The 15,902-nt window shown below is 31.8% G+C and overlaps 2 protein-coding genes across 3 annotated transcripts in view; both read right to left on the bottom strand.

The window, feature by feature from the left end:
* Positions 1–278: 278 nt before the first annotated feature.
* On the bottom strand, positions 279–1,817 carry LOC108970148. The gene is made up of 2 exons (XM_018935335.1): positions 1,195–1,817; positions 279–497 (listed from the first exon to the last, which is right to left on the bottom strand). Exons 1-2 carry the CDS (start codon positions 1,347–1,349, stop codon positions 338–340), a joined length of 315 nt encoding a protein of 104 aa, XP_018790880.1. The 5' UTR covers positions 1,350–1,817; the 3' UTR covers positions 279–337.
* An 11,621-nt stretch (positions 1,818–13,438) lies between these two features.
* Positions 13,439–15,902, bottom strand: part of LOC108970140 (protein retinal degeneration B) — a 44,780-nt gene continuing 42,316 nt past the window's right edge. The window contains exon 16 of one of the 2 annotated variants that reach the window (XM_018935313.1): positions 13,439–13,570. In XM_018935313.1, coding sequence (XP_018790858.1) covers positions 13,513–13,570 — 58 coding nt within the window. In that variant the 3' untranslated portion in view covers positions 13,439–13,512. Of the gene's footprint in view, positions 13,611–15,902 lie in introns of both variants that reach the window. The other variant, XM_018935315.1, reaches the window with a different exon arrangement.

Below are 15,902 nucleotides of genomic sequence, written 5' to 3'. Positions count from 1 at the left end.
AAAAACCCTTATAAAAAATAAAATCGAAAAAATGTTCAATTTTCAATAAAAAAATTCTCACGTCAAAATATAAGAGTTTTTTAAAACGTCGGTAAGTTTAAAGTTTGTTGAAAACCAAAATTAGTGTTTTTGTAGCGTAAAGCTGTCACACAAATATAGCAGCCATTGTACTTTTTATACCGGCATTTGACAAAAATAAATGGTATATACTTTTTTTTCTCAACTTTTCTAACTAACACTCAAACATTCACACTCACCTGAAGAACAGAAGCTGACAATGAGAATGAACAGCAGCCATACACTGCTTTTAATACACAAATTCAATTTTGATGGTACTTTACAGCAGTTGTATTTCTCGTAGTGTTATGTGTTGCCGAAAAGCAAACCTTTGAATTTTTCTAAACGCCATTCTTTGACTGTTTGTTTCTTGATTTTGTGTCTGTATGGATTTATTGGACTGCAAATGTCGATTGTTATTACTATTATTGTTGTTATTGCTATCGGAGATGAAGTTATAGTGAATTTGGAAATGTGGTTATTAGCATTCTGGGTCAAACCACGTCAAGTGGTCCACGAAAATTTTACAAAATCACCGATTTGGAAAATCAGCAGTTCATTAGGAAGGGGATATTAAGAGGGGTGTGGGCACAAAAAACTCAATATCTTTAGAATGATATGATATGCAATAAATGTTTTTGCTGATTATTAAAGGTAAATATTTTGCGCGTTTTGTCATATTCTTATCAGTTTTTTTTTTTAGTGTAAAGAACACATGAAAAATTTAAATTTAACAAAGTATTATGTAAAATATTATTATTTAAACAAGTGGATAGTGAAAAAATATCTATAATGTAGCACGAACAAGTTTCTTTGACTTCACAAAATTTCGTCGATTTATCTCCAGTAGTTTATGAGAAAATAATTTTACAATTTTATCAATAAGTTTAACATAAAAAGAATTTAGATGAAATATCAAGGGGTATGTGTCTGGTCTCCTTCGTAATGAACTGCTAATTTTCAAAATTAGTGATTTTGCTACGCTTTCGTGGACCACTTGACGTGGTTTGACCCTTCTATTAGATTTTTGATTCAATGATCAACAATGTTTTCTCACCACAAAATTAAATAAAAAAATTAAGGTCGAAATTTTGGTAATTTTTTTTTTTTTTTTTTTTTAATATTTCGAGTACTCACTAGAATTTACATTGTTTTGACGAACTTCGCTTTTTTCGGCCTTCAAACTGTATATAACCCCTAGAGCCATTTGGTTTCGTCAACACACATCTCACAACAACAGCGTTTCGTATGCCACACCAGCCTGTTTGCGCAGGAACGGCATCTTCCGGCATATTAACGAATGCTACTCGAAGGCACACACACTCGGCAGGACGGCGCTCAGCTAAAAAAGCATGCGCATAAGTGCATTCTGTTGACTATGTGTGAGCATGACCGACTCACAAGATTCCTTGTGAATCAATAATTGGCACTTTATTATTAACACAACTGCACTATAAATCTGCACAGTTACAATCACAAACTGATATTTAGAGATATCAAGACCTTCTCTTGCTTTTTTTTATTTATGACTTTTTATTATGGATTGTATTCACCAAAGCTTGATATTGTATTTCCATTTCACATCATATTTTCACATAAAAACAACGCATTTTCATAAGAAGCCGCACACATACTTGATCATACATTTAATTCGCAATTTAATATTTGCCGCTTTATGCCCTTGCATTTGGGAACACGCCGCAAAACATTTTCATTATATGTATACCAACTGCGGCAAGGTTTAAATTTATAGCTTTATATTTCCAATTAATTAAATTATTAAATTTCCTTAACACACGAACAAAAAAAAAATTCACTATTAAACCGTTAGTTATCACAACTTCCAATTGCATATGTGTTTCGCCTTGCAAAGCACAACGAATTCTATTCACCATGAGCGCAATATAGAAGACCGGAGCTCCAGCAAGCGCTACCTTTACTGCTCAATAATTAATCTAAGAAACTCAACACAGAGCATTAAACTCAAAGCGAAATATACTCAATGCACTAGGGAAAGGGCATGACAACCACTAAAGTTGAGTGAAGATAAATTTTTTTGCGTTATTTATTTTTAATAGAGGGGAAAATTATATGTGTGGAATCCTGAAAGTTTTGGGTGGTTGTGGTATTGAGAATAACAGATGTCATAAATTTATACCTCTTTAATATATTTTGTGTGATTATTATTATTTTTTCATTTATTTTTTTACTTATACATTTTTATTTACGTTCTCTCTTCCAAACGACATATTCATATAATTCGGCTATAATATGTAATATGTATGTATGTATATGAGAGTACACAGTTGCGCACTATTGCAAGCGATAGCAACAGGTGTCGTTCATCGAAGTTCACCATTGCAACCAATTTAAAGAATGTGGCTATAAACGTGGTGATCAAATTATTTTAAATTGCAATAAAAAGGGGACAATATGTAGTTTTAAAGTACTCATGTACTCTTCAATTGCTGTGTTTTTAAATTTTTTTGTAAATAGTTGCCTCCATAGGAAATAGTTCTTGGTACATAGTACAACATATCGAAATTTGTAACATACTGAAGAAAGTTACTATTGAATTAACAGCTAGCAGTTGTTTCTAGCAGCTCAGAACATAAAGATAGACTAAAAGCTCTCTGAGAAGGTTGGTATGGCTGATAGGAGGGATCGGACCATTTAGACACTCATAAACGCTTTAAACCAAAATCTTTAAGAGGGTATTCTGGTTTAGAAACCCGAATTTTATGTATTTTTTTCACGTGATACACAAAAAAAAAAAAAAACAAATATTATTTCCAATCCATTAGTATCAAATTTTTTGCATGCTTTTTACTGATATTCTAAGAATACAAAACATAAATAATATACGAAAAAAAATTTAATTTAAAAAAAAAAAACTGTAGGTCGGCGAAGTAGAGGCTGATGAAACAATGAGTTGTCCTGGTGTGCAGGATATAAATCCTTTCCGTGACCTGAAATGGAAATTTGTGAGAAATCCGTGAAGAGTAAAAGTGTAGTTATCGCATACGAAACGTTTTTGAAAAAAAAAATTTCAAAAATGGTGGAGGTTTGAAAAAAAGTTTCGTATTTTCCCTGTTTTTTTGTGGTTCGGAATTAAAAAAAAAAAAAAATCGAAAGCTCCTTGTAGCGCGATACTATGACGTTTAAGAAAGCTCTGTGTAAAATTTCATGTGAATCGGTTGAGTAGAAATTGAGATATTATGCACACCGTTTCTAGAAAAGTAGTTATGAGAAAAACGAGTTTAAAGTTATCACCGGCTGCGAAACAGTTTTGTCAGCGCGTCACAAAATGAGCTATAACTCGGAAAATAACTTGAATTTCGAAAAATTTTCCTAGTTACATTTTCTTGAAGGGTTATACTATAGAGTCAAAAGCCTTTTGGATAATGACAACGTCGTGTGACGTTTGAATCCCAAAGGTGAACTTGACCGCTGCCATTGGGGGAGAAGCAAAAATCAAAAGACAACAAGTTACCTAGTACTGCATCGGAAACGTTGAAGAACTGCGATATAGACTTATACCCCATAATTCATTTATTATACCCCATAATTCATTTATTTACTCGCTTCTTGTGACGAGTTTGAGCTCTGCACGCTTTTTTCGATGGTTCGCCGCATAAAAACGTGGCTGAGAACAAACATGCTTCAAAATATATTGATCGGCCCGACATTGCTGCATACGCATTACGACATTGAAGTCACTGCAGAATAAGTTATCAAAAGATTATCAAAACTTCGCCCACATCGTCTTGTTTTATAAAATTTTTCTATTCAATACACAAACCGACTACATTATTATACATTGCAATAAAGTATGTCACCCGCACGTCTACGATTTTTAATGTGGTTTTTCCATTTTGTAATGTCGGTTGGTCGGCCATTTCAAAGGTCGGTTTGAAATTTTTCAACCATGATATCAAACAGTAAAAATATAATAATCTTCATGTATACAGTAATAGAAGGCTATTCCGGAAATTGACTTTAACTACTGTTGCGAAAATTGGAAAAAACGTTAGCACAAGTGTATTGGGACGAAGGCAGATTGCTTTGAAGGGGGCGACATAAATTTTGAAGAATAAATTAAGAATTTCAAAGTTATGAACAAAGTCTTATTCGTTTCATTTCTCATAGTAGTATTCGCGAACTAGTTTCTTAGATTTTTAGATGTGCAATTTTGCACACATCCTTTTCTCTTTAAGAAGTTGCTTATTCATCTTCACCGCCGATAGCCGATATCATGACAGTACGTCAACTATAGTATAAACTGAATGGTCCAAATTAACTTCTTGAAAGAAGAAACTCTTCATTTTTTTCTTTACGAAATTAAACATTGCATTGCTGCAATATCTAAGGAAATTTTTAAGATCAGCCACTATATCATGTAGCTGCCATTTAAGCTGAATCAAGCTCCTTATGGATTTTTTTTTTTTATCAATGGTATTACAGCTTCGGTGCAGCCGAAGTTAACGTTTTTTCTCATTTTAAACCTACTACTTATTCCTCTGTTTTGGGTTAGAGATATATTTGAAATATGGGGACATAATAAAGCTTACACTAAAGAATTTGATTAATAATGGTTGCGAATTATTATTTAATAAATTCGAAAATGTCAGTGTTCTGTTAGTTGTTGGTTTAAAATACTTATTCTACATCTAAGCGTCAAAAAACCTCTCACCTGAACATTTTAGAACTCCTATATGTTGATCATAAAAAATACTTACTTTATTTTGATATTTGTACAAATGACTTTAACCTATTCTTCACTAACAGTGATAATTCATTTCTAAATCATTGCTAAATAATAAATTATTCAGGTTGAATTGTTTTCACACGTGTCCCTAGGTAACATGTGTGTACACAAGCAACACAGTAATACTTGTACATTTCATTGCTTTACTTAGCCGTAAGTGCAATTTGTTGTATTTGTTATTAATGAAATCACATCAATTTGTTCCATGGGGAATTGGCACAGACAAGTTTACTTCCGATACATTTAGGTATATGCGTGTACATATACACTCAATCACTCATTTATTCTGGATTTTTTTTTATAAATACAGCAGTGAACTTTAATTTCAGAGCAAACAAATAGTATAGACTATAATGGAAGAAAGCTTGGGTAAAATTTAAATATCATTTAAAATAAAACTTGTTATTTTGAACAATTTTAAATAGCTCAAGTGCAAGCAAACTTATGCAGCCACACGGTTTTCTTCGGCGCTTGATGGTATTTATCTACATCTTACACATTGTAGGCGACTGAATATAATCAATGCAATCTTAGAAGATCTAGTTTTGGAAAACTAACCCTCACTTACTTTATTTCTTCGACCGGTAAGAGCATAGGTTGTAGGCTAGTTGAGTAATTGCTTTATTTACTCTAAAATTATACCGAAACAATTATGTATTTACAAATGCAGATAATATTACTCATACGCAAGGTATACCAACATATTATATTATAATATTTATTATGTATCTAATTTCTAAATATTAAATGATGCTATATTAAAGGGAAATGGTGATAACTGTTCCCATAATAAATTATACCTTCTGGTTGAAATAGAAAGTCATATTAGTAAAATACTTCTTCGGATAATCGAACCATTATTATTCATAAGCACACGCGATTCGGTTTATGTAGTTATGCGAGCGGTTTCCGCACCCAGCCACATGTGGCTATGGCGTCAAAGCTGCAATCATGTCATTCCAAATACATTGATATAAATTAGCTCGCTTGGCGTTTTTCAAGCTATACCACAGCTTACAATTAACTGATGCTTAGCATTAATTGAGAGTACATTGCTTAATATAATTTGCCTCTCCATATTCGGTAATAGGTGTGTCACTAAAACAATATAATATTAATATTACTTAGTCACGTAGGTAATTTATTGATTCGTAGGTGTATGTTGCAATTATTGTACGAACTATCAAACTAAGGGTGGAAAACAGCTAATAAAGGAAGATTCGTTTTGGATTTTGAAAATTAATTAATCTGATTTCAAACCGTTCTAATTTCTAACAAAATTTCGGATATAATAAGCGAAATAAGGTTGATACCTTAAACATAACCACTGAAGCTTATATCTGTTATAAACAACATCCGATAATTTTTTTCCCCCTTTTTCTTCATGAATCCAATATACTACATTCTTTGTTTGAGTATATGTCATATACATCCAATATGTTGATTTTAAAATAAGTACTTGGGAAGCAGAATATAATAATTAGGAAACTTAGTGAGTATATGAATTATAATATAACATAAGTTAATAAGACACCAAATTTGATTTTAATCCATTCAATTTCTTCGAAAAATGCATGTTGAATTCTTACGCAACATTTTTATTTTCTCGCAACATGTTGCTCTAGACTATAATAGCAGAGAACATACAAGCAGAGCAGAGAGTATCCTCATAATAATTTATATTTTAGTACAGTTAACATTTGCGCCTCCTCTGTTTATTAACATTCTCTAATAAAACTATGTTATTGTATACGTATTTCTCGAATTCGGCTATCATGCACAATGTAAACAATTTGAATGTCAATGTAAACAAAATCACATTCACAAAATCAGCTGTTAAACTCATTTTGCCTAAAATTTATTTCCAGATTAATTAAAATAAACTACCATAATGAGTTCAATTAATTATGTTTAAAATAAGGAAAATAAAATATAACACTCGTGGATGTAGCCGGCAGATGCATTGCACTGGATACATTAATGCCCGGTTTCACAGTCTATACTTAAGTTGTGCTTAAGATAAAACAGGAAAACAGTGTTTTACAGTTCATACTTAATTATTGTTCATACTTAGTTATTTGTCAAAAGAAGAATATTTAAAAATAAATAATAATTTTTTTTTTTTTTAAACAATATGTAATCGGATTGGAAACTCCACCAGTTCCAATAGGTGCACCGAATCACTAGCGCTGAAACTCGGGGTTCTATTTTCGATATAACTTTCCTCTCAAATTTATGTATTGTCTGTTATAATTTAAATATTTCAAACATATTTTTATGGATGACATTTTGTAAAACATATGTTGCCCATGAAGTTGGCATACTGTATGTATATCATAATAAAATTTAATAGAAATTAAGCATTGACTGTGAAACGATAATGTCTGCTCAGTCTGCAACAATGCTTAGCTAAGATTATATTTGGGACAACTTCGGTATGGAATGTGAAACCGGGCATAAAGGTTCTAGAGAAGGGCATTCCAAAATTCTGTCTCACTTCAACTACATACCTGATAACTTGGATCACTGCGCTGCGGAACCTATTCCTAGCGGCATCTCCTTCGCCCACATGATGAATGTCATAAGGGGAAGGTTGGAGAGATAATCTTTTGTTGGGAGCTGAATTAATCAACTTTTGTTTCATACTACCAGACACTGCAGGGTTTTTCAAGCAGGAGTTCTCTTCGAGTGGTATAATTTATTTTAAAGAAATGTTAGTGTGGAGTACAATCGATACAATTATCCTCCACGAATTTTCAAGTACCTTTTCCACTAAATGAAATTGTATATCACATATTTTATTGGCTTCTGAAGATTGAAGGGAGCCTGGTTTATTGCTAAATACCAGTGATTTCAAATAACCCCTCAAGAAATAGTTTAATGATGTAAATCACAATTTCTTGGAGGTCATTCAATGTCACAATTTCTTGAAATAAACCAATCTCTCAAAATTATCTCGCAATAATTCTGTAGTTCAACGTGCTGTATGACAGGTAGGCATTTTTGTTTGTTGAAACCAGATGCTGTCAAGATCAATTTCTTGCAATTGCGGCCATAAAAAGTTCGTCATCATCATTTAATACCGGTGTCCTTTAACAGTAACGGTGTCACCAACTTCATTTCGACAGAAATACGAATCGATGATTCAAAAAGACCAAAGACTACTCCAAACTGTCAATACAGCTGAATGTAATGGTTATTCATAAATAATTTGTAGATTTTCTTCGCACCAGAGTCAAATGTTTTTGTTTATTTACCGCTCCCCCCAGATGAAAGTGAGCCTCATCCGAGAAGATCATTTTCTTAAAAAATCGTTGTTCTAAGATAAAATCAGCAAATTCACGACATTTACGGTGATCCAAGGGCTCCCGTTCCGCTTCCGGAGTAATTTTGTACGGATGTAAGCCCAATCCTTTATCAAAATTCTACAGGCTGTGGCTTGAGACATTCATAATTCTTAAGAACATCTTGGAATCGACAACTTGCAGTGACATTTTCATTACTTCGAGTTATTTTTTATCTTATTACCACTTGAACATTACGTAAAGAAAATTTACGCTCGAAATTTGCAACAATTCGCCAAATAGCGAGAACAGGTGGACGATTAATATGAACATAAAATTTCAAAAGCGCAAGAAAAGTTGCAATTGCAAAGCGATTATTTTGATATCAATATTGAAGAATTTGTAAACATTTCTATGATTAAATTATAAATATGACTCAATACAATGGAAAAAATAGATATCATGACATATTAAAAATCTTATCCGGGTATTTATCAGAAGTGAGTTTCCTTTTATTGAGGTATGCATCTATTCCAAAAGAAAAAATACTCTACAGGCCTTAAACTGGCCTGGGCATTCTCCCATTAGCTATAATTGATAATACTCGCCTCTATAAAAATAACCTTTAATCATAAAAATTCAAAGAGTCCACCACGTTTCTTCACATTTTCTTTTATTTTGATTTATTGTATTCTTTTCACCACAAATATCCGTTTACAATGTAAATTTTACAATACACAATAGTTAACAAAAAGATAAAGCATTTTTTCAAATTTTACACACAATTACAGCTTTTTTCATCTATGTAGGTAGGTATGTGTGTATGTAATAATGGTAATTATAGTAACAAATTTATGCTGGATACAGTATGCTTTGTTTTTGGGGTTTCAAACCGAAAGTTGCCTGGGCAGCAATTGCCACAAATTCGAATACAGCTATGTACATACAAATGTAATTAACATATGTAAATTAACAGCTCAAATACACTAGATTGCATGATTTTTTGGTTTTTGCTTCAATCTCAGTTAATTTTCTTAATTTAATTATTTATTGTTATTTTTGTTTTTTGTTTAGCACTTGTATTTTTGGTTTTCTGCAACCGTCTTATTATTCATTTGTTTACATGTGTGTGTGTGAGTGTTTTAGTATGCTTCTGCTTATTTCAAAATATGTTTTGAATCTTTTTTATTTATACAAGTTTGTTGTTTCTATTTTTGCTTCTCACTTTGCTTTGAGTATATTTCCATGAAAATATATGTTTGTATGTATGTTTTCGGGTTATGCTTGCGAATAAATATACAACTATTTTTCGCAATTTTGTCTTCCAAATATCATTTATTTTTGTATGCTTGTAAATATTCACTTTGGTATAATTTTTGTAAATATACTTCAACAGTTTTTCTTAAGCTTAACAATACTCTTCTATTTCATATTCACTTGTATATTTGTTTTTGTTCTCCTTTTTGTATTTCTTTGCAAATTCATGTGAATCGCTTTAGCGCGCCTTTAGAAACTGCAAGCTGCGCTAGCGTCAATTAGCTAACAACAACAACTGTCAAATGTGCTTTCCAAAATAGGCATACATACATACATTCATATAATTGTTTATTAAATTTTTCATTTTTGGTTTCATGAAAATAATATATCATGCATTTTATAATGTTGTTTGCATCTGTTCGCTTTGGCTATTTTAATTTTTTTGTTTGCTTAGTTTGAGTCAATCTGGTTTCTCGGCTGCTTGTTGAATTTTTAAAATTTAGCTTGTACGTTTTAAACAATTTAATTCTTGATAACAAGTGAACTGTTTTAACTACCTTCGCCTGCCAACTTTTGAAAAAAAAAATTGAAATTATGCATCCATTAAAATTAATTACCGGTTACCTCACTTGAACTTTATTGAGTTAATGGAAAAGTTTAACCAAGCATTATGTTGTGCCTTATGCTCATTGCGGAAGAAACAGGAAGAAATATGTATGTAATATACATATATAATTATTTATTTCTACTATTCGAATTTTCATTTATCTTGGAATTCCAGCATATCTGTACTTTATTTCATACCAATGTACTCGTATGACACTGAGTCGTTTAGGGGAAAATTTTTTGAAGTTTTTGACAAAATTTGCCACAGTAATGTAATTTTCTTTAACTTTAGAAAAATCAAAAAAAATTTTTTTTTTAAATTTTCACAAAAAATTGTAAGATTTTCCTTTCATCTTTTTGCATAGAACTCACAGTTTTGCTGAAAATAGAGATTAACTATTTTTTAACCATTAAAGTTCAATCATCTCATACTTTTCCTAATCTTAACAATACTTAATCACGGTTATAATGGTAAGAATAAAATAAGCTGTCGTCGACTTCATTCAACGGTAGACCCATGAAACATGCTGTTTCGACTGGGTCGGAGCAAAGAGAGAAGGGTGTCTAGAGTAAGCAGGGCATGCAATCAGGTGGACAGTGTCATTGTATGTTGGATATATATTAGATCTATCAGAGGCTATTCTGGATAAGTAGAATTTTAACCTGCTACAGTATCCAGAACGAAGCTACCCAAGGGTCACTCTCGTTTCTTGCGGCTACTTGAAGCTTATCAAATATTAGTCAGATAATTTTGCTGAAAAGATTTTAGAAACTTTCTTTGAACCTAAAATATCTTTATTCCTCGCCTAAGATTTTTATTTTTTTTTTTACTGGAGTCATTCTTTCTTGAGCATGTTACAAAAGCTATTTCAAAATAAAAAAAATTTGAATTCAAGCGTAGTTTCAATATTTCAAGGAATTAGTTATTGGTTTTACGGTTTGTTCAGTTTCATTTAAGATCCCATTCAACACTTTCAATGGAATATGCGATAAATGCTATAATGATTTATAACCTTTCAATAATTTGTAAATAAAACTTATGCCCGGCTAACATCTCCATATCCATGATTGGGCATTAGGCAACGTTTTAAGTTGTCGGACTACTGCAATATATTTAAGCTGAGATCTTTGTTATTGCGAAAGCCGGCAATTCGAGAGTCAACATCTATGTATACAATCAAGGCAGTGACCTCCATATCGTCCTATTGTCCAGAAGTGTCTTGGGAAGCAGAACGGCAGTAGAAAGTGTTGCCAGAAGTAAACAACTTCACTTCTACTGGGTGCCAGACCACAAAGACATCGAGGCAATGAGGTAATATACGAAAATATGATCAGCATTGGGAAAACTATGCATTGTCTATACCACGATCTCGACAGAAGCATGGTAAAGAAAATCAAGATCCGTTGGAACGAGCTACTTGGGTGCTAAACTCCAAAAGTCATGTTCAAACCGGGAGAGCAGAAGTACATACAATTTCTATTGCTACTCGATAGAAGAGACTGTAGGAATATGGTAGGATAATTAACTGGTCACTGTCACTCCAGCGGTTTGAGACTAACAGATCGAGAAGACTCTAGAGCAGGGCATCGGGGAAATAATGCAGTATCTCTCGTGCACTTGTCCCGCATTGGCATCGCTGTAAGCATTTAGGGTCCCCAAGGTATGATAAACTGGTAGAGCTGTCGATAGTGAGGCTGCAGGGTCTGTTAAATTTCGCGTCAAGTGCAGGCATCCTGAAGGATGACTACTCCTCTTGGATCTAGCAACTGAACTCCATCTGGTATCGCCAAACTGGTCTATGCGTGGTTTATGGGCCATTAACCTAACCTAATATAATGATTTATAGGAAAAATAGAGAATGAAACCAAAAAACATTTTACTTGTATTGTTATGTTTTAAGAACTAGCCCCGATTTTCAAAAGAAGTTTTTGAACTTTTTGAAAAATATAAAAATGCAAAGTAATACAAAGCTCAGGTTTTAAGACGAGAAAGTCTATTTTATATGATTACTGCCATTAAAACAACAATATGCCAACGTTATAAAAGGTTGCAAAAAACAAACAATTGAATCAAACGTAGCACTAACTGTATTTTAATCGAAAACTGTTATTTTCTATATATATTGATATATATCGTATAGTATAGTTACTAGTAACTGTTACAAACTGTTTTAGCACATATAATATTATGTACCCACTTGCTCTTTTAGTAAAAACCTTAAATAAGTTTTTTTCAAATCAAGAACTGTAAATATACGCATGTGTTTGTGGCTGAGTTGAGTTAAAGGTTTCTGCTCATTTCGATTTGGCATAGCCTAGTTTTAGGCAGCTTAAAAAATCACCTGAGAACTAATATCGTAACGATTCAAGAGCTATGCGCATGAAAATAACAAAAACGCGAGAAAATTTCCGAAATTTTCGCTTTCAAAATGAGTGAAGTTGATTTCTTTAGTATGTTTGACTAACACTTACCGCTAAAAATCTACGTACAACAAATTTGTCACCATATTTCTAATATTTTATTCTTGTTGAAACACACACATAAATGCAAAATGCTTTTCGAACGCTATCACGATGAAAGAGAGATCTAATAGTAACATACTTTTAAGTCATAAAGAATTTTTCGCTAAATTTCAATTGAATTATGAATGTTTGTATTGGTTTTTGCAAAAAATATTTTCTTTGCTTTTTTTGTGAATTCTAATTGTGTACTTTGCTGTAAAGAGCGGCAATTTCACAAATATAGCAAAACAGCCTCTTTTATTTTTAATTTTTTTTTATATATATTTTCTTTAATTTTTGATTAAATACATATGAGTTGGTAGTTTTCGATAAATGGAAGTTTTCAAAGACATTTCAAGCATTTCTTTGTAGACTTTTTTATAATGAAAATATTTAGTTATTTAGTTTACATATTTCATTTCGTTTTTTAGTTTGCAACAAAGTATATATGTATGTAAGTATGTGTGTATAATAAAATTTAGCGCTTAAATCGCATTTAGATTGTTTATGCTTTTTTTATTTTTTAGATATTTTTTAGCGTAATTTGTTTCACAGTTTTGTTTTGGCATATAAATTTATATGTTTTTGTATTTGTTTTTGTTTTAGYTTTTCTTTAGAAATATCCAATTAAATTTAGATTTAAGTATGTACTTAGTTAATTTGAGTGACTTTATTTATACATAGTCTATAAATACAATTTGAACTTTGTTCTTTGTCATATGTTTATGTGTATGTATGTAAACTACATGAAGGTATGTGAGTATGCACGAGTATGTATGTGTTTCTTACTAATACTACATTTTAGTTACATATATGTATGAACTTATGTAAATATGTTCTCTTTTATGCATTTTTTTGTTTTCATTAAAATTAATAACTTTAATTTTTCAAAAATACTTTCTGAAGCATTGTACATACATATTTATTTGCTATCTTTGTTCTTCTTCTTTTTGTTCTTTATGCTTGAATAATTTGTTCAAAATTTTATTTATTTTCTTGTTGGTTTAAATCCATTTAACACATACACACATTTATTATTTAGGTAGATTGAAACACCATCATACAACAGGAGGAAACAGTCTTTCTAGCCAGGTACCTATAAGATGCAAATACAAAGTAGTCTTTCAATGCATTTTCTGAAATAAAACAATTCAGTTATAATATTGTGTGTTGGGGCATAAGAACGCATAAAATAAATTTTAAATTCCAATGGACATGTCTTTTTTTATGTAAATAACTGAAATATTTTTTTCATATAAGTAATACAATTCAACGATGTCTTGGGATCACTAGTAATTTTTACGATGTTATTAGTGCTTATATAGAGCTATAACTTAAAACTGCTTAACTTAGAAATATAAAGTAAATGCAAAATCGTTGGAGACTGCATGGTCCTCTATACTCAAACTCAACTAAATAAATACCCTCGTACTCGATTATGTTTATATATACATAGATACATATATTACTGTGTGTGAAAACCCTAACATTTTTCCCGCTTTGTACTCTGTAACATAAGTTCGGAGACATCACTACAAAAATCTCTCCAATTAGGAGCTCTTAAACGCAACATGAAGGTGTTCCGCCTTACAGTTTTCTATTGTTTTTGTTTTTTTTTTCTTATTATCAGACAGAAAATTTATATCCCATTTCCAACTAATTGAAAAAGATCTCGTTGCATGTGAGATATTCGTCGCCCAAAATCAACGAAAAAAGTATATATAAATAAAATATAAATTAAAATAAAAATAACATTTTCGTAGAAGTGTCTCAGACCTCGACTTCTTTTTGTTTTACTCTCATTCTTCAGAAAACTCAGTTTTATGATGTATAACAAGGTGTGTTCCATAGCATAAAGGACTTTTTAAATGTGGCGCCGCCTGGTTTCGCCATCTAAATGTCCTCTGGTGAGTTAGAATCTTCTTTATCGATTGTCCAGTAAGAATTTCAAGACATTTCATTGAAGTTGAGTTGGAAGTGAAGTTATTGTGTTTTAAGTGTCAGTATGTTTGTGTTATCGGTGCGAAAATGAGCTTCGAACAAAGAGCCAACATTAAATTTTGTTTTAGAATTGGTAAAACTTTTACCAAAATGTTTCAATTGATGAAACGATGGACATGATTGTCTATTCCGTAGCAGAGTGCACGAGTGGTTTCATTGTTTTCAAAGTTATCGTGAGGACATACATAAATGACGATAAACATGTGGGAATTCATCAAAAATCAGCCGAAACCATCTTTAAAATTCATGTGTGCACGCACATATTGACTGACGACCAAAAATTGCTCAGAATCCAACATTCGTTTGAGGCTTGTGACTGATTATTTGACCAAAAATCGTATTTAACCATTAACTACTTCCCGTATTTATCTGATATGGCATTGAGCGGCTCTTCGTTTTCAAAAAAAAATGCATTTGCCCATGAAAGGAAAGCGTTTTTCAGACGTAGAGGCCATACTGGCGTCCATATCGGCCAAAGAGCTAAAATATTTGTTCAACATGCTTTTGGACCGAGCAAAAAGCTGTATTGAAGCAGATGGAGACTATTTTGAATGAAATAAATTGATTTTGCCGAAAAACCCCAAACCCCATTTGTTCTGTTTTTTTTTTAAGTCTTGTTTACTTTGGAATGCACCTTGTATAAGCCTTTTTAGAAAATGATTATTCATTTCATTCTTGCAAATCGTAAAGCTAATTTTTTAAGTAAATTTTTGAAAATTGGTTAAAAAAATTTGCTGTTCTTTGGTTAAAATCTTTAGTATTTGTGTTAATAAAAATACTTAGGTCTTTTTTAGTATAATCTTGTTTCAAATTGTATCTGTACTATTTGAAGTCGTGCCAAAATTTCTCTTTAAAAATACCCTGTGAAGTCCCCAGAAATCGCTATTTAAATTCCCAGAGTAAATAATATATAAAAAATACATACTTGCTATGCTAGTAGAATGTCCTCAATTCTCAAGCCAAATATGGACACAATCTATCAAGTTTTTTCGTTTAAATCAGCTCAAATTTTGTCTCAAATTTTATTTTCCTAATCAAATTTCTAGTGCAGAATCGTTCTTGGAAAAAGCTTACGATGATTCAGTTTTATCAAAAATAAAAATCTACGAATGGTGCAAAATCTTCAAAGGCGGTTAGAGATCGTTGAAGACCTGCTTCGTTCTGGACGACCTTCGACCTCTACAACTGATGACAATAATAAACAAGTAAGGAAGGGCTAAGTTCGGGTGTCACCGAACATTTTATACTCTCGCATGATAAAGAGATAATCGAGATTTCAGGCGTAGTTGTGACCCGATTTCACCCATATTTGGTACATGTTATCACGGTATTAAGAAAATATTATATACCGAATTTCATTGAAATCGGTTGAGTACTTCCTGAGATATGGTTTTTGGTCCATAAGTGGGCGACGCCACGCCCATTTT

This window comes from Bactrocera latifrons, unplaced genomic scaffold, assembly GCF_001853355.1.
Source record: "Bactrocera latifrons isolate USDA-ARS-PBARC rearing strain unplaced genomic scaffold, ASM185335v1 scaffold_285, whole genome shotgun sequence".
NCBI classification, from domain to species: domain Eukaryota; kingdom Metazoa; phylum Arthropoda; class Insecta; order Diptera; family Tephritidae; genus Bactrocera; species Bactrocera latifrons.
The sequence above is the reverse complement of the archived record's forward strand: the minus strand, read 5'-3'. Positions and strand labels throughout refer to the sequence as shown.